At 46.2% G+C, this 19,397-nt stretch overlaps 2 protein-coding genes across 4 annotated transcripts in view; one reads left to right on the plus strand and one right to left on the minus strand.

Annotated features, from left to right (window-relative positions):
* AP4M1 (adaptor related protein complex 4 subunit mu 1) overlaps positions 1 to 665 on the minus strand; it is a 172,214-nt gene extending 171,549 nt beyond the window's left edge. The window contains exon 1 of one of the 2 annotated variants that reach the window (XM_086945990.1): positions 505 to 665. The gene's annotated coding sequence lies outside the window, so the exon portion shown is untranslated. The remainder of the gene's footprint in view (positions 1 to 504) is intronic. The other variant, XM_086945991.1, reaches the window with a different exon arrangement.
* Positions 666 to 1,378: 713 nt separating this feature from the next.
* MCM7 (minichromosome maintenance complex component 7) lies at positions 1,379 to 18,943 on the plus strand. Of its 2 annotated transcripts, none has more exons than XM_086945992.1 (16): positions 1,379 to 1,553; positions 3,611 to 3,690; positions 4,259 to 4,423; positions 5,024 to 5,148; positions 5,231 to 5,411; positions 6,094 to 6,231; positions 6,757 to 6,906; positions 9,390 to 9,504; positions 9,769 to 9,900; positions 10,085 to 10,168; positions 14,937 to 15,148; positions 15,235 to 15,416; positions 15,506 to 15,589; positions 16,063 to 16,231; positions 17,790 to 17,899; positions 18,417 to 18,943. In XM_086945992.1, the coding sequence occupies exons 1-16, from the start codon at positions 1,523 to 1,525 to the stop codon at positions 18,622 to 18,624; spliced, it is 2,166 nt and encodes a 721-aa protein (XP_086802118.1). In that variant the 5' UTR covers positions 1,379 to 1,522; the 3' UTR covers positions 18,625 to 18,943. The 2 variants fall into 2 exon arrangements, with proteins under 2 accessions (XP_086802118.1, XP_086802119.1); XM_086945993.1 differs by lacking the exon at positions 1,379 to 1,553 and adding an exon at positions 2,926 to 3,283.
* Positions 18,944 to 19,397: the final 454 nt, after the last annotated feature.

The following is a 19,397-nucleotide window of genomic DNA, read 5'->3' on the forward strand; positions in this document are numbered from 1 at the left end:
TTCATATTTTGCCCAAAGGACAAATAGGCAATACATTGAATAAACTGTATTTTAAATATCTTATGGTGTTAAGGCATTCGCTGCAGAAAGCTTTGTGTGCCTAGTACATCTTAGGGAATAATAATAATGCTAAGATAACTGTAGTGGGCAATGCACTTGCTGCAGAAATTCAGTTTTGCCTAGTCATACTTTTGACACAAAGAAGTCTGCTGGGAGTTAAGGTGCGGTGTGTGGTCGTATGTTGAGGAATAAAAACGTCAGTTGCAGAGCTCCATGTGTGGGGTGTGCATTTGCATGCTCCCAGGCGAAGGAAAAAGTAATGGAATAGTGTTAGCCTATAACCAAGAGACGCTTGTAGATCTGCCTATTACATTTAACAAGGTGTAAAATGGAGCAACTATTACAGAAAGAAGATAAAACAAGTCACACATCCATACCTTCACCATGGGACTGTGAAAAATAAGCAAAAGAAAACGTTTAAACCCTGCAGATTTGTCTACTCACCAGCACCCTCCTGTTCACGTAGGTGTTCGGGTGCCAGTTTACAGTGACAGGTAAACCAAGGCAGTCACAAACTGAACAACAAGCATCTCTAGACTTATCATAGGCTCATATTCCATCAACAACCAAAGCCTGGGCTTGCAGCTTCTATACACTGTACATGGCATGTGTGGTTCTGGGAGCCAATGAACAACTGGGAAATTATTTCTTATCCAATCCCTAGACACGATACTGTTTCCACTGCTCATAAGCGAATGCACAAGTGACAGGAAATCAACCAGCCAATCAAATCACAAACGTTACTCAAACCAATCCAATGTCCCTAAACTTTCCCACAACTAAACGCAAGGTTTCCAACTAACTGATTGGTTGTGCTTATCTGATACTGAAAAAGACCTTGCTATGTTGTTGACCCTCGGCACACAACAAAGCAGACATTCAGTTCTTGGCACGGGACAATACATAACTGCGCGGCATCGGATATTTTTCGAACGGATTTACCGTCGACTATTTTCGGTTAGTTGTAAAGTTATAACGTTATGTCAAACCAAATACTCCCCAGCTTCTCGGTGAGAAGCGAGATCCATTACATAGATCGGGGCGGAAATGAATAAGTACGAGACTGTTGTTCAGTGAGAGCATTTATTGTAACTTGAGTCTTCCAGATTCCTTTTGTGAATGTGCGGGAAATACAATAATTAACCATGGTGGTAAATGCAGAGTGCTCCCATCCCTAAATTTAGGCATGGTTTATTCCACACTTGACTTGTCACATGATGTAAGCTGGTAGGCGGGTTGTAAAGGAAGTCAGTCATTGATTGGTGGTCGCTTTTTCGCGGGCTGGATAGACGTCTGGCCGTAAATGAGCTTCCCCTACGTCTTCTCCAATTGGCTGCGTCTGGGGGGCACGTGGGGCGACGTTTCGCGCCAGTTTTGGTTGATAGAAGAGAAAGAGCGGCACGGAGACTAAAGTAAGAGCGGATTTCTCCCAGTGACACCTTCCAACCGGAGAATTAGAACCATGGCGCCTCGAGACTATTTGGCCGAGAAGGGTAAGCGCGGTAATGCTATGGAAAATCTTGGAATAGTTGTAGGACGACGAATTGGTTATCTAGTTTATAAAGTGTGTGTTCGCGTCTCTTATCACCGCCCATGTATCTTATTTAATACACTGCAGCCTGACTCTCTACATTACGTGTATCTGTAATACGAGCAATATGTTGTTTAGGAGATTATTCATGGAACGACTTTAACGATTTTTTTGTAACGCCAACCTTTGAAGCAGAGCTGTCTTGTTGCAGTGGCTACTGCATCGCCGAACTAACCCCTTACTATCGTGCGCCTTTTTAGCTGCCGTCTTTCTTTCTCTGCTCTGAATTGTACCGGTAAAGACCGCTACGTGGAAGACATCCACGGTGTAATATATTTGCAGTATTTTTCCGAACCCCCCCCCGGTCTCGACTTCATGAGTTCGCCAGACTACTTGTGTACGTTACGTGATTAGGAGATCCGTGTTGTGTCCTAGCACTGTATGTCGTCGAGTGTTTGCCAGACTCTGTTCAGAACATTACCTCGGATCAGCTGGTTGAGTGTGATGTGTCCGTTTGTAACTGCACACCATAATCCGTTACCTTGTTTTTTTTTTATTCTTTTCTGAAACAATAATGTACTGCAGTATTCCATAATGTAACCGTGCTTTAGTAGCTCGGTACACAAATTAGTCCTACTTACCACCAACTCTACTTAAATAACACTAGATACATTTGCTGCCAGTAGGCCGCCATCCGCATGGCGGTGTAGCAGTTTTTCCCAGTCCTGAACCGGTTTAGTCCACTGCTTTTTGTGTACACGCTTGTTTTGCGATAAGTTTACCACTGATGTATTACCTAATGCTTAGTAATAGGGCGTTTCAGAGTACTGGGAGCATTAATGGGCAGCACTCGGGGAAGCTGGAAGTACCATGATGCTGGAGGTCGGACCTTCGCAAACATAGCCTGTATCCACACTACTGATGGGAACGGGAAACGTTATTTCCTTCGCCTGGGCCATTTCCTTTCTTTCTTGCCAGAGAGCCCTTTGCTGACACTTTCAGCCAAAGCGCTATAGGTTGACGGGCTCAAACTCTCTTCCTGCGGCGCGCTTGCGTCACTGCTCCGTAACGAATTGACGTAACGCGTCGCCGCAAGGGCTGCTGGGTTACGTTCAGCACCGCGCGCGTTCAGTGTATTCTTCCGCGCTCGTCCCGCGTGTTTCCTTACGTCGTGGACTGGTGGAAGAGCGCGACAGTTGCCGCTGGTATTGCCGGTTATTCCGGTGTCTGTAGTATGGGGTCTCTGACGATTGGGAGTGCCACTGGCCGGCGAAGTACTTTCGGGTTTCTCGCGGAGGGATCTGTCTTCTGCGGATGCCGTGCCGCCATGTGCTGCTTTGTTTACAAAGAGGAAGATCAGGCGGCGAGTCTTGGGAAGCGTGGCTGGGCCTTTGGGGCTAGCGCTCCTAAACCAAGAGCGCCGATGACCGTTGCTGCAGAATGGCCATGGTATGGGGGCAGGAGAACCTACTCTACTGCCTCGAAGCTTCTTCGGCTGTGGACGACACCGAACTACGCAGTGAGGGCCCTTGGCCAGAGTGCGCATACCAGTGTCCAGCGGCGGGAACATGGGGGACGGGGAAGAAAGTGGAGAGCGCGCAAAAATCAAGTGGACCCGAGGACAACGCGTTACGACAAACTGATAACGTTGGGGTAGCGCCCGTTGACTTACTGAAACTACTCGTTCAACTGGTAGGTATTAAGGGGGGGCATACCCAAAACGGGTCATGTGTATTTTTGCTGGAAACGAGCGCTATTCGACCCCTCTAACCTATTGACAATATACTACTATAGGTTTTTGGCGCTGATTGTCGGGCCGTGACTCCTGCCTTCTTCGAGTGCGGTCCTCTGTTTTATGAATGTTGGCTATTTCATCGTGCAGATTGTAGATAATAGCCATATTGCGTGTTTGCCTGATTTTAACTAGTTCAGTTGATCGGATCATTTGTTTGAGAATATTGACAGCTGTGGGGTCTGTGGTATGGGTCGAATTATCATCTTGCCTCTCCTCCTTTACAGAAAAGTGCAAGAGATTCCTTCAAGAGTTCTATTCCGATGATGAGTTTGGGAAGAAGAATTTCAAATATGGCAGTCAGTTGGTAAGTTCGGTGCTAGGCTGTAGGTTGGTAAGTTCGGTGCTAGGCTGTAGGTTGGTAAGTTCGGTGCTAGGCTGTAGTAGGGTCACTCGACGGCATGTGGGCACTTTATACTACAATAGAATTGCATGCCACTTTATAGTAGGCAATTGCACAGTATCGGCAATTGTAGTGGATGCTCCCGAGAACGATTAAGTGTTACTGTAGTGGTGATAGAGGTGCTGTAGTGGTATTATAGTGTGGGGGTTTTTTTGGTACTGAAAGTGTTAAGTTACCTAAAAGGGGTGGGGATTACGTGAGGCATACTTACCATGCGCACCTTGTTCGGATGAAAACGAATCGCAAAGAAAATACCTTTTACAACTGCAAATAGGGTAACGACAGTGTTGTATAAAATTACAAAGGGGGGTGGTTATTCCGTTTTATTCCATAGCTTGATTTACATGTCAGTTCCGTGCCGATTACTTATGTACCCAGTTAGTACATTAATTATGGAGCAGTTTCTTCATGCACGCCACACAATGCGAAATATAACTAGTTAGTTTAACGCTTTTTCGTTGTTCATGTACAGGTTAAGCTGGCTCACCGCGAGCAAGTGGCCTTGTACATTGACCTCGATGATGTGGCGGAGGAGGACCCGGAGTTGGTAGATTCAATCTGCGAGAACACCCGTCGCTACACCAACCTTTTTGCTGATGCTGTGCAGGAGCTATTACCAGAGTACAAGGAAAAGGAGGTGAGTGCGGCGGTGGTGCGTTGTTTGGTTCAGCTTCTTTTGGACGGAGACTCGGGAGGCAGAGCAGTGGTGTGGAGGGGCTGATGGACATACTCGCCATTGGCATGGCGGTTGTAACAGTTCCACTTAAATGGACCCCGCTTGATCCCCTTAAGAAGCCAGGGAACCCGACTTGAGTAAGATCCACGATTTGAACCTCAAAATACAAGAAGTACTCTAGTATATGTCCATGCAATATATTGTGATTTATTAATGTTTAATAGTAAAATGCAAGTTCAAACTCCCCGGCTCTTGTCTGTTCGGGAATATAGAAGACTTGTGCTCCGTCTTCTATACTGTTTTTTTACTTTGACTGCTCTCAAGTCGATCTAAGAATGGCAACTTAATTTTTCACTACCAAATGCAATCGGAATTGCGTATGATTAAAAACAAAGCCTTATGTTCTGTTGGATACTCGTAACCTTTTCAGTTCTATTGGAGCTATGTGAGCAGAATCTGCATTTGTTTCCAGTTGAAAGCTTAACAAACATGCGTAGTAGGCCATAAGCAAGTACATGCCAGTTTTCCTTTGTGGCTGTTCTAAATACATTTTTATTACAGGTGGTGAATAAAGACACTCTTGATGTGTACATTGAACATCGCCTGATGATAGAACAACGGACTCATGACCCCAGCGAGACTCGAGACCCACACAACCAGTACCCGCCGGAGCTAATGCGCAGATTGTAAGTGGCTTTGGTTGCAAGTGATATTAGTTGAGCTGTGCAATGCTCGTACTGATTTTCATGCATACTATCTCTCTTGCAGCGAGCTGTACTTCAAGAGCCCGAGCAGCGCAAAATCTCTTGTGGTGCGTGATGTGAAGGCTGACTCTATTGGAAAGCTGGTGACTGTACGTGGAATCGTCACACGGGTCACAGAGGTCAAACCAATGATGGTGGTGGCTACTTATACTTGTGACCAATGTGGCGCTGAGACATACCAGCCGGTACGTGCCTAGTGTCCAAAAAGCAACATATATTCTTGAAAAGCTGACATTTCATGCTTATTGACCGCAACATAAGGCATACCGTGCTCCCGCTTTGTTCAAACTTCTGCCAGCATGCAACAATGGGTGTAACTAACCCCCCCATACCTTGTTACTACAAACCAGTGCACGTCTGAGTTCTTCGTGACAGCACCAGGGACGTAACGCTCTGCAAAGCAGTTGGTGCTCTTCTAATGCTGGGGCAATTAAAATCACGATATATGTTGTAAAATCCTAAGTTTTCCAATAATTAGGCTATGGTATGAATTTTGAAAGACAATCCGCCTTTAATCATTTGGCAGTCTAGGTCTGAAATTGTCAGTTTAAGTGACCCCCAGTGATTGCTCATTTCAACCAAACTGGTGCTCCTTTTTTGATTGATACATTTTGATGGGGAAGTTTAGTGTGCATTCTTCCAGTCTGCACTGCAAGATAGGTGCTTTAACCCAACATAACCTGCTTTTGATGTTTTACTTGGGTTACATTATGGAATTATAAGTTGGTGCCCAGTGTTTCCAAGTGTAATGAGATCGTAAATTAACGTTAGTGATCTGAAATGGGTAAATCTTACTGTTTGTGTGTGTGGATTATTTTGTCTAATTTGATCAGCATGTCATTTTTTTCCCCTCTGTACTTATTGTAGATCCAGTCGCCGACCTTCATGCCACTTATTATGTGTCCTAGTCGGGACTGCCAGACCAACCGATCTGGCGGACGCCTCTACCTGCAGACGCGTGGTTCCAAATTTGTCAAGTTCCAGGAGCTGAAAATCCAGGAGCACGTGAGTGCTGGGGCGAGGGTCTGTTTATGGTTGATCCAGTAGGCTGCTTGGTGGGGCCTTGGGTGGAATGAGTGGAGGGCAAAATTACTTGTGGCGCATCCTGGGACATGAATAACGAACGTCTTGCAATCTTCTGAGGATAGTGATTGTAAAATATGTGAAAAGAGGTCTACATGTCAACCATGTAGGGATCAAAATATGTGTCCATTGGTTGTGTTCCTTAGCTACACCCATGTCCTTACTTCCAACTGCCTTGTTGCTCTTAACTATCCAATTCATGGTTTACGCGTGTCTTAAAGCTTGGCTCCAGTTGACCTTTGGGAGGAAATCATTAATTCTATTTTGCCGATAATATCTTAACATTGTCAAATTAGTTTTAATACGTGTGACTGAGTGAATATTGGATGTTCTTAGTAGAGTCTCTGCCTTGAATATCAAGTATTTTGTTTAGCTTCTTGAAACATCTGTATATTTGTTAAAATAAACACCTCAGTATGGTATATAATTTTAATTTGTTTTTTTCAGAGCGATCAAGTCCCTGTGGGCAACATTCCACGCAGCATGACTGTCTTTGTACGTGGGGAGAACACACGTCTTTCACAGCCAGGTGATCACGTCAGCATAACCGGCGTCTTTCTGCCCATGCTAAAGACTGGCTTCCGTCAGGTGGTTCAGGTGAGACCAGCATCCAGGATAGGGGGAAGCTCATTCTTTGCCTATCCTTTTTTTCAGCATAAATATTTTCCGAATTCACACGCTATGCTTTCTAACAATTGTCCTTTAACTTAAGAACAAAGTTTTGTCACTGGATGTCGACAGACTTCTATTTGGCCCCACCTCCCTTTAACCTTTCGGAATCTAATCAGACTCTTAAAAGTTTAAAGAGCGCCCCGGCGCTGTAGCACTCTATGGCCACAGAAGAGTACCCACTGACCTTTCAGGAAGGACACTAAGGGTAAAAGCCCCGAAAAATCCAAGAGGGACATGCTCAAACATTTAAACAAGAGCGGTCAAAACCTTTTGAAGGCACAATTTGCCGTCCACACTTGGTTCAAAAGAGAACCTGAGCATCTTGACACCAAATAAGCATCTGAAGTGGAAAAAAGGCTAGAGTCTAAAATGGTTGCGTTATTTTTTTTATGTACCAAAGGACTAGGGCTAGCAATTATTGGATCTAGGTAATCTGCTTGAAAGAGCATTCAGCATGTAAAGCTGTTACCCCTCTAGCATAGAAGCATAAATCCTATTCGAAGGACCCACGTTACATTAAGGATACAATCCCAGCAGATTTGATTATGACATCTAGTGCTGGAAAGAGTAAATGTGCCAAGCAGAGTATGAGGATGGACTTAAAAGGTAGGGATGTGCAGCAAATCAAAGGTGCAAAGCAAATTCAAATGTTTGGCTCAACTGTAATTTACCAACATTAAAAAAGAGGGGTTTAATGGAACACCTCGCAGAATAGTATCAAGAGCAGCCCGTCTGGAAGGCTAAAAATTGCCAACACTTATTTAAAATTGGCTCTAGATTATGCTAAAACATTAAGCGGACAAATGATTCTCTTCACAGAAGACCTGCCTGCGCATCTCAGGCTTAAAACAAGAAGTACAACCGATATCTTAAATGCACCATTTACTGAACAGTCGTTTCGAAGTGCAGTAGATGACACTGGCTCAGTTAAAGGCTAGTGAGTCGGCAAAATCAATGGGGGGCATTGCAATTCAGAGGTAATGTGCAGAGGATCCATACCTTCAAGAGGATCCTCTGGGTGAACGACTTCACCCTGGAACCTCCCATCAAACGTACCAATCAGTCGCCAACAACCACAACATGGCAGGGCCAGCAGGGAAGACTGCATTTTTGCAGCTGTACATGTAGAATACGATACCTCCTGCAAGTGACTGATCATCAACCACAAGAGATACTCTAACAGAGCCACAAGTCTAGTAGCCAAGTAAGAACACAGTGCAAGCTTACATTGAGCAATCCTATATTAACCACGAGTAGGAAGCCGGATTAACAACTTCCTTCAAGAGTGAAGGAAGAGAACTTCAGACAAATGTATTCTGAACATAATACAATACGGATATTGTATATAATTATACCAGCCCCCTCCAGGCAAGGGGCTAAGGAGAAAATACTATTGTAATAAAGTCAGTGCAAATCGTTTAGCAGCACACTTGTGAAGACCTGACCGGTTTATCCCTACCTCATCTGGTTGGTAAAAGCTAACTTGCACAAAAGAGCTGAAAGATATATTCGTGTAAAGACACAAGGGTTTTCCATAAACTTAAAAAAGCCTGAAAAATAAGACCCTATTCAGGGGTAAGAATCCCCAAATGAAGAGCAGTTGTAATATTGAAAAACAAATACATTTGTACAGAAAGGGGCCAGCTCAGACTGAGGCTAGCTATTAGGAATGATTGCTTCCTGCATTCCATTGATGGCAAACAAGACTACAAATTAGACCATTTACGGAATGGTTGCAAAAACAGTGGTCCCAAGCAAGAGGGAGTTCTGAAAATCTAGTGGTTGTCGCACAGAAAATAAAGGTAACATGTTTGTTCATAGAACACAAGGAAGAACATTTACTTTAACTCCTACAGTGACATACTCTATCTCAAAGTGAAGTGTGGAAGGTGCAATATGCAATGCAACACAACATCCTGGAACTAAAGACTGTTCCTAGCCTTATAAGCCTTTTGGTGGAGCTACTGACTCAAACACAACCCCCTATATTTAAGCAGGGTGGTACAGTCTACCTCTATCAAGTTTGGCACAAGAACTGGGCATTACGAATGAAGACGGAGATCTTGTAATCCATGTACTAGAGAAGGCCCCAAAAACACAAAATGCCAAAGCTTTGCCTTTCCTCCAGACAACGTTGCCATCAATCTCTGGCAAATGCAATATTATATTGGCTAGGAAAACCTGCACATGCTGCTTCCCCCTTCTCTCCTCCCCCCCCCCCAACCCACTGATTCTGCTTGGTCACAATGTGACTTGCCGTGCAGATTCAGCAGCGTGTCACTGGTAGTCCTTGTTGGTACTGGGAAATCTGGCTGTCCAGATCTACAGCTGGGTCAGAAGTGTATGTAGTTTAACTTGTCCTTATTGAAGTTGTTTTGGCCACTGCTCAACTAGATTTTCTTCTCCAGGGGCTGCTGTCTGAGACCTACCTTGAGACGCATCGGCTCATAAAGATGAACAAGACTGAAGACGACGAGATGGGGACCGGGGAGCTGACGGAGGATGAACTTAGGCTCATCACAGGTGAGAACTTGCCTTTATTGGTGAGAGCAAATAAAAGAGCTTGCATGCTAGGTGTGGAGTTAGGATTGTAATTGATTAGTGTACGAGAGGGTGTAATGAATCTAGTAATTGATTTCAGAGCCTGGCTGTCCAATAGCTTGTGCCATGGTGCATAGCAGTTTGTGCCAGATGCTATAATAGTCCACAAAGTTTAAATGAGCAGCACAGTAGTCTAATTGGGTGAATCAGATGGGAATGAAGTCCAATAAACGTCTTGTTTTTTAGAGGAGGATTTCTATGAGAAACTAGCAGCCTCCATTGCCCCTGAGATCTACGGGCATGAGGATGTGAAGAAGGCGCTGCTGTTGCTGCTCGTGGGCGGCGTTGATCACTCCCCCAGAGGAATGAAGATCCGAGGTGCGTGGACTGTCTTGCTTTTTCTTTCTCATTTGCTACTGCTACCAGTCTCTTAGCTTGTCTTGCCTTCGATCTATTACATTTGCGCACAACTGCTTTTGATACTTCAGTCCTTTAATGATTGCGCCCTGTAAAATGTGGTGTTCTCAATCGGTGCTTGTGCTAATGTTCCTTCTTCATTCAGGAAACATTAACATCTGCCTCATGGGAGATCCTGGTGTGGCCAAGTCTCAGCTCCTGTCCTACATAGACCGCCTGGCCCCTCGCAGTAAGTGACTTGTTGTTTTAACCTTGTTTCTTTATCCTCTGTTGGGTGATCTAACCACCTTTGAGTCAAGCACATTTCTGCTAACCGAGGGTCTGGCTTTTGTTTATATTGGGCTTCCCAAAATTACTGGCACATGAGTTTTTCGCAGTGCATTGTGCTATCTATTGTGGTGGTGTTTAAATCTGCAGAACCACATTTGCGAATGCTTAACACTTGTCAGAGGAGGGTGACTGTTTTAATTGGGTGGGTTTCCGAAATGATGCTTTTGAGGAAGCTTTAAATACTGTGCTTAAGGCCCTGTCTATCATTGTTGGTTTGCTAGCTCTAGTAGACTGCAACATTCATCTTTACAGTGTACATCGGCAAATGTGGAAGTAGAGGCTGAATATAGTCCGTCCATTCACCTCTTGGATGACGCAAACTGCTGCCAAAACATGTAGCCGGATTCCCAACTTATCGCTCGTGACCCATGTAGAAGTTGTATGTGCAGTCCCCATCTAAACTAGAGGCTCTTTGTTTCATATGCATTGCAAAATTAAAAAAAGCATTGGACTTTAATGTATAATGTGTTTTTAGAACTAACTTGGAAACTTGAGAGAAAATATCCCCCTTCCCCTTGATGTAGTTGGAGCTTATATTTGAAACCAGGACCATGGGAGGTCTCTAAATGTTAATCTTGGTGCCAGGGATATTTGCGAGCTGACTTATCAGTGTAAGGGCATTCCTCCCTACCTCATCCACACCCCTCCCGTCCAAAACCTCTCGCATCCCTAACCCCATCCCGCACACCAACACAACGCAGACCTGCTCGAACACCAGCCCGCCCTCCCACCTGCACACGAATCCCCTGGCTAGCCAGTCACCCCTGACCGCCACTCCCACCACCTACCCTACGATGGAATACATCACGGCCACCCTCACTCAGATCAAAGAAGACATTCACTCCATCAAAGAACTACTCTCCACTCGCCCCATACACCGCCCACCCTCCTCCACCCCCCCCTCCCAAATTGTCTCCTACTCCGCCGGCGGACCCCCACCCTCATCACGCCACACACCAGGCGTCAATCCCTGCTCATAGGCGCAGCAACTGCCCTCGTCCCCCGCATCGCCCCTGCAACCCCTCACACATCTACACCTCCCAGCCAAACTTGTCCCCCACCCCTCCGAATAACTCTCACACCCAGCTATCCCCCAATCTCACATCAATCCCAGCTCTTAATCGCAACAACCGCCCTCGCCGCACCCACAACTCTTCCTCTGACCTCGACACGCTCACCCTTCTCCGCTCCTATGACCCAGTCCCCCAAACTCACACAAGCACCCCACACCGCAACATTCCCACGATACACCCAAATCCCCTTAGACCACCCACACTAAACAGCAGATTCTCCATCCCTAATAACCTTAGAAAAGTCCCTCTCTCGCTAGAACCATCTAACACCCTCTACACACCCCGTCTCAAGTGCGCTCTTCTCAACTGCAGATCGGCCACGAAACACTCGGCAGCCATTGCTGAGCTCCTCTTATCGCGGGACCTTGACCTAATCATCCTGACTGAAACATGGCTAACTGAATATTCGACACCCATAATGGACATTCTGGTTCCTCCCAACTACCACATTATCAGGCTCGACAGAACAGGCCAAATAGGTGGCGAAATCGCATGCATATACAGGAACAACCTCTCTGTTCAGAAAGTCAATTCCACATCCCTACCATCACCAACATCCTGGGAATACATCTGCCTCGACATTATTAGTGAGGGCAAACCGATATGCTCTCTTCACAGCATTTACCACCCACCCAGGGACAACCTCACCTTTTCCCAACAAATCATGGATATGATCTCAACCAATTCCGGACGCCAGCTCACCCAAATATACCTTGGTGACTTCAACCTCCATTGGAACGACCGCAACGACGCGGTGGTAAATAGTCTTAAAAATTTCCTCGATGCACTTAACCTCACCCAAATATGCAACAGCCCGACCCACGTGAAAGGCTCTACCATCGACCTGATCATCTCCAAAGAGGACTCTATCCAACTCGAATCCATCCAACCCTGTGACTGGTCAGATCATCATATTATCACATTCTTTATCAACGAAAAAGTCAAAGTCAACCCGGCGCAACTCTCCAAGCCCAAAGTCCGGAAAAGAGACACGAAAAAGCTCAACCCAGGCTCTCTGCCCCCTAACAGTTGCAATCTCCTACTCCCTCCTGCAGGCGCCTCGGACGTCCAAACTCTGACGGACCACTATCTCAACACTATGACCTCTATAATTAATGAGGCTGCACCTATGCAGCTAAAAAGAGTCTCTACTAAAATCTCCAAACCATGGTACGACGGGAGTCTCAACGAAGATAGAAGAGACATGCGAATGGCAGAACGGACCTGGAGATCAGCCCCCTCTGCAATGCACCTAAAGGAGTTGAAGGAAAAGAGAAACGCCTACTTCAGGAAAATAAAACGCTCAAAATCCGACTTCTTCAGCCTCCAACTTAACCAAGCAAAAAACCGCCCGAGAAAACTGTTTGAGCTAATCAAATCACAATCCAAGGAACAACCACAACCACTCAACACTGGTCGTGAGGCACCCTCCTGTGAAGACTTCGCTTTTTATTTTGTCCGTTTTTTGGATAAAGAAAGCAGCGATCTCCTCATTGACGCAAGCCTCTACTCCAAACCCAAATGCCTAGCACCCGCTGAACCAAAAAACAATGCTACATGGTCAACCTTTGACACATACTCGGAAGAAGAAATTGGCAAATTACTCAGCACCCTGAAACCATCCAATCACCTCACTTTACCCCTTTGCTTCTCCCTCTCTGGACTAAAATCATCAACAGCTCTCTCCAACAAGGAAACATACCTGACTCCCTCAAGGTTGGTCAGGTCACACCTCTACTAAAGAAACCAACAGCCGACCCCTCTGACCTCAACAATTACCGTCCCATCACCAATATCCCCACTCTCGCCAAACTGCTGGAAAAATGCGCACAACTATAATTGACTAAACACATTGAGCAATTCGATCTCCTCAACCCTCACCAGTCAGGCTTCCGAGCAGGACACAGCACAGAAACTGCTATGACTCACATAATTGACGACGCACTTCAAATGCTAGACCAAAACGACACCTGCCTCCTCATCCTTCTTGATCTCTCCTCAGCATTCGACACCGTTAAACATGAGAATCTACTAGAACTACTAAACACAAGAATGGGCTTATCTGGAACTGTCCTCAAATGGTTCACTTCCTTTCTGCACAACAGGTCGCAGAAATTCAAGAGCAACAACCTGATGTCCTCGCCAATACCTGTAACGCTAGGCGTCCCCCAAGGATCCTCTCTATCCCCAACTCTGTTCAACCTAGTCATGGAACCTCTCACCACCTTGCTACAAGCATCCAATGTACACTTTCACATGTACGCCGATGACACCCAACTTTACCTCAAATTACAATCACCCAACGACATCCTGCTCCTGAACTCAACGATCAGATGCACCCAATCCTGGCTTGCAGACAATCACCTCAAACTCAATGCCCTGAAAACAGAGTTCCTTCTGATCTCACCTCCAGCGAAGATAGCCACCACCCAACATTGGCTTAAACTCCTAACCGCACTCAATGTCCAACCCACCATCGTGGACTCAGCAAAATCTTTAGACATAACACTCGACACCAATCTCAGCATGCAGCAACATATCAGCCAGGCAACAAAGGGAGCGAACTTCCAGATCAATACTCTGAGGAAACTTAAACCCTACCTCCCAGCCAAAGACTTCCAAACTGCGGTACAAGCGCTAGTCATCCCACGAATTGAATACGGCAGCACCGCCCTCTGCGGACTCCCACTAACTACAACCGCACCACTAAAAGCGTCTCTAAATGCTGCAGCGAGACTCATCACTGGGTCAAAAAAGCACTCCCACATTACCCCTGACTTGAAGTCCCTGAATTGGCTGCCTTTTGAAGCCAGAATACATCTGAAAATCGCTTGCATGACACACAAGGCGGTACACCTAAACTCACCCGGCTACCTTGCTCAAAAATTGACAATCTCTGGGGGAATCAAACACGAGAGGCACAAACTATCTTCTGCTGAAACCTCGAAGATTCCGGAAAGAAAAAACATACAAGCGCTCCTTCTCAGGAATGGCGCCAAGGATTTGGAACTCACTCCCTCCCGAAACCAGGCTTATCTCCTCCACTACACTCTTTAAAAAAGAAGTAAAAGCTATCCTTATGGCTAAATACACTTGATCTACTATCTCGAACCCTATTAACACCCTGCACTGATCTGTATTACTTGCTTGACCCCTTTACTTATTTGTATGAGTTGTCTTATTACTCACATGATTGGCTTTGCAGCCACCTATTTGTATTATTTGTACTGTATGATCTACTGATTTACCTATTTGACTTTGTTCCCTCATGTACCCTTCTGTACTGTATGATCTATTGATTTACCTATTTGACTTTGTTCCCTCATGTACTCTTCTATGTAAAGCGCTCTGATATCTGCGAAGATCATGTTCGCGCTATATAAAACTTTGAAAATAAATTAAATAAATAGGGGGGGGCGTTTAAGGCATTGCTGCAACCCTGCCTAAGATGACTCATGTGGAATCTTGTCTGTGCTCACTATTGCAAGCAATAGTGCCTGAGTTTCGTTAAATAGACGCAGCTTTTCTTGCAGAAAGGTTTAGAGACCCTGTAGTGTGCACGTTGAGTCTAAATGCATTCCCCCCTCCCCCTAGGCCAGTACACCACCGGGCGAGGCTCTTCCGGCGTGGGCTTGACTGCGGCAGTGATGAAGGACCCGGTGACTGGGGAGATGACCCTGGAGGGGGGTGCCCTGGTGCTTGCTGACCAGGGCATCTGCTGCATAGATGAGTTCGATAAGATGATGGACAGTGACCGAACAGCCATCCACGAGGTGATGGAGCAGCAGACCATATCCATTGCTAAGGTACTACGGGGGCTCCGTCTGGACAGGCTGCACTCAGTGCGTCATCGGTTTGATCGTTTATGAACCTTCCTTTATTCATTTCACAGGCTGGCATCATGACATCGCTGAATGCCCGCTGCTCCATCCTAGCAGCTGCCAACCCTGCCTACGGACGCTACAACCCCAAGAAGACTGTGGAGCAGAACATCCAGCTGCCGGCAGCCCTGCTCTCCCGCTTCGACCTCCTCTGGCTGATCCAAGACAAGCCTGACCGAGACAACGACCTCCGGTTAGTAGTCAATGGCTTCGATGCAGTGAGGCATGAATGATTCTCGTTTTGGGGCAGGTGGTCTGACCGGAAGCTACTCTTTCTTTCAGGCTCGCCCAGCACATCACATACGTGCACCAGCACAGCAAGCAGCCGCCGTCCCAGTTCGTGCCTCTGGACATGAAGCTTATGAGGTGAGGAGTTGCTGCATCTTGATTTGTGTTCAAAGCAAAACCTCTTGCAGTAATGTTGCGGCTTGTCTTATTGTTACTGCTTTCTGGGCTTATATCGAGCGTTCAGTATATTGTATTCTTAGGACAGCTAGTGACTGCCACAATGCTGAGGGGTAGTGCCTGTTCAGGTCATGACTGGATGATGTAGCGTGTCCGTGAAGGCAGATGGCTAGTGCCTGCCACAGTGCTAAGGGGGTAGTTCATGTCCTTGCATGGCCTCGGAAGGCTTGCTATACTATTTTAGGGAGACAAACGGCTCAAGTGAGCTTCCTCTGATGCTGCTTAGCTTTTTTTAGGTGTGTTTTTTTGCGACCAGAAGCTGAAACATTTTGATTGTAAGCATGCTGTTCGGTGTTGAATCCTTTTTCGCCACACCATAAAATGAAAGTGACCAGTTTTGTTCCTTTCGCTGACCTCCTTTACCTTCTCTTTAGGCGCTACATCACCATGTGCAAAACGAAGCACCCTGCCATTCCGGAGTCTCTCGCTGATTATCTGACTGCAGCCTACGTAGAGATGAGGAAGGAAGCCCGCACTAACAAGGACACAACGTTCACCTCTGCTCGAACCCTGCTGTCTGTGCTCAGGCTCTCCACGGCCCTGGTTTGTACTCTTCACCTGTGGGGCGGGGCCTGTGTTGTGGCAGAGGTGGTGGTGATTATTTCTCTCCTCGCAATGGATCAGCTCCTTCAAATTCAGACTGACCCTCCAGGATTAAAGTGCTTACAGTGCAAGTAGTTTCTGTATGTCCTACTGCATTGTGGGTACTTGCAGCCCTTGGGGGTCCTTTGCTGCAGCAACTACTCATCTACGCCTGCTATATGACCAGTTTCATTGGAAGACCGTGGGCAGATTGTGGCTGGGCTTCACTTGTCTCTGGGACTCCAAAGTGCTGTTCGTGCAGGTAGTGTACACCTCTCTACTGCACATGCAGCACTTCCGAGCCCTCGCTGACACACTCGACCAATCCTCAGGGAGGGCTGTGCATGAATAGCCGTGGGAGTATGTTTCTAGCCTGCATGTAGTGTTTTATGGGGCTGGCTTCTGATGGGCTCAATGTCGCACGTTCTACTCTTGCTGGTTCCGGTCCGTTTTGCAGGGTTAGCAGTCAGTCTGGTCATTTTTCTGCTGTGCAAACCCATGCAAAACAGATCGTGACTGAAGCAGAAACAGCTGCTGCTCCGCTTGGGATGTTGTTGTGAATTACTGTGCCGATGCGAACTCGAATGCCTCTTACTTCCCATCTGACCTGGTAGGTAAGGCCTGTCCTCAGTGGCAGGAAGCTTTTCATATGAATTCTTTACGTTTTTATGCATTAAGATTTCAAGAGCTGCAATCCCATGCATGTTCGTATATCTATACTAGGCATTATTTTCGAGCAATGCATTGTTTTAGTGTTCTGCCAAGGAGAATGTTTTGGGCTTTCAAAGAGTGGCTCGAGTCCTTCTGCCGTTGACCACCCTTGCGTTTTCGTTCCGGCTTGGAGTAATTAGTTCTAGAATGTCCTAGTCTGCCCTGGTCTTAGTCAGTTCCGAGGGCATGTCTATGGTCCTAACTGCTAAAGGCAGGTCCTGATAAAGCTACTGCTGGGTGCCTGTAAGAGGGCAGAGGCCTGTTGGTGTCAATTGTGTTCATGTAATGTCAGTAAGTTTCATTTTTGGGTTGAATTATGTAGTTTGCTTCCCCCTCTACGCTGTTGGGTTGTGGGTGTAAGGAGAAAACGGCTGCTTCATCAACATGTATATGAACTAGCTGCATGTTAGTTTTGGGCCTTGGAGGAAGCGTTGAACCTGCTTGTCTGTAGGTGGTCCAGGATTGGCCAGTGTTGAGAGGCGGAGACATGAGCAATTGCTGACCTTAACATTGGGCATTGCACTTGTCTCGGTCTGACAGTGCTGGCATAGCGCTGCGGAGTCTGGGTGAAGTCTTGCTTCAGAGCCTGCTGCAGCCACCTGGGGTGGAGACCGTGGAGCTTCTTATTACTCACTGAGGCTTGTTTTAATGGCTTCTAGACCAGGTTATGATTAACAAATGCAAAGTACTGTGCCTAATTCATTGTAATGACAGTAGATCGACTGATCTGGGCATATTTGAACCCATGTTTTATCTTTGTGGTACCGAGAAGCTTGTGTGCCCCGTGGTAACAGCACATCTCTTTTAGGCCCGGTTGCGGTTGGTGGATACAGTTGAAAAGGAAGATGTCAATGAGGCCATGAGGCTGATGGAGATGTCCAAGGATTCTTTGGTGGGAGACAAGGGGCAGGCAGCCAGGTAAGGAACTGCCCATTCACTGGGAGGGGGTGGGTTCCTTAATAGCTTGATGCCATGTGGGACATAATTTGTATCTGCAAGTGTCTGGCAGCTTGCAGTGTAGTGCCCTGCTCCACGTTCCTGGTGAGCAGTAGCGAATTTGATCTCACAGTACATCGATTATGACTAACAGATACCCCTACTACAGAACTAGAGTTACAGGTAAACTAACCTTTAGTGTGCTGCTCTTGCTGCCAGGGATCAAACAATCAATCAGGCCTCGCTTTGGGTTATAGCGGGCAGTTCGGTGCATTGTTACTTGCATTTCCAAGGATCTGGTCAGGTAATGTGAAAGTCTTGCACTAAGTGTGGTCGCTAAAAAGCACCCAGAGCAAAAGGGGCTGGGGGGAGTTTTAAGGGTGAAGTGAGCATTAGATCTGCTCCCTTTTGCCAGTTTCTTAGGAATCTAGGGTCAAAGTACTTGAAGTATGGGCCATAGGCCATTCTATCTGACTGGTCTCTATCTTGTTTCTTTCAGAACTCAACGCCCTGCTGATGTAATCTTCGCCGCGATCCGTGAGATGGTCCCTGAGAAGGGCATGCGAAGCGTCAAGCTTTCAGAGGCAGAGCAACGCTGTGTCTCGAAGGGCTTCACACCAGCACAGTTTGAGGCAGCCCTGGAGGAGTACGAAGAGCTCAATGTCTGGCTGGTGAACCAGGCCCGCTCCAAGATCACCTTTGTTTAAGCTACACCCACAGTGTGGACTCTGCAGACTTTACTGGGCACTCACTGTGCAATGCTGTGGTAGAAGTAAGGGAGCTGCTGGCACTAGTAATCAGTGCTAGACTGGACAACACTGCTGAACTGCTCACTGTTGCAGCCTCCCAAGGGACCAAAGTCAAGTGTACAGGCTGGAAGCAAACTCGTTTTACATTTGGAAGATCTGGTGCTCCATTTTTGGAGCATTGATGACCCTGTTCTCTTCTAATCACTTTTGCTTCTGTTTGCTTTTAAATGTAGATGGCTTCATGCTTTCTCCATCAATAAAATGTACTTTTTCTATGCTTAAGCTTCTGTTTGCTTATCATGGAAGAGCTGTTGCAGCGAGGTAGGTATGAGTTGATGCCCTGTGTACTTCATCTTGTTGCTCTAGTAATTTGTTTATAGATTTTTTTGGTGGTGGTGTTTGGTTTGAACATCTGCCAGTTGATTAGAACCCTGAGTAACCACCAGTAGATGACTTCATCATGGCTGCAATTTAAAAATACATATGTAGTTTATGGGACTAAATGTATTGGCTGGGAGTTCAAAATGTTAAGAAACAAATAAGACTTTTTGAAAAACACATTGGCTCCTTCAAATGGCTCAAAAGAATTGTTATGAACTTGTGAACTGGTCTTTCGATGTAAGAATATTGCAAAATCCAGTGTTAACCTTATTGAAGAGCTTTGTTATTATAGTAGTTCCCAAGCACCCTAACTGAACTGGCCCACCAGTAGTGGGGTCGCTTAACGGCCA

Source organism: Lissotriton vulgaris, chromosome 12 (genome assembly GCF_964263255.1).
Source record: "Lissotriton vulgaris chromosome 12, aLisVul1.2, whole genome shotgun sequence".
Lineage (NCBI taxonomy): Eukaryota > Metazoa > Chordata > Amphibia > Caudata > Salamandridae > Lissotriton > Lissotriton vulgaris.

Coding starts and splice junctions, on each gene's coding strand:
- MCM7 (XM_086945992.1), top strand. CDS start 1,523: ATGGCGCCTCGAGACTATTTGGCCGAGAAGG. Junction 5,412..6,093: donor GCGCTGAGACATACCAGCCG/GTACGTGCCTAG, acceptor TACTTATTGTAG/ATCCAGTCGCCGACCTTCAT. Junction 9,505..9,768: donor TGAACTTAGGCTCATCACAG/GTGAGAACTTGC, acceptor CTTGTTTTTTAG/AGGAGGATTTCTATGAGAAA.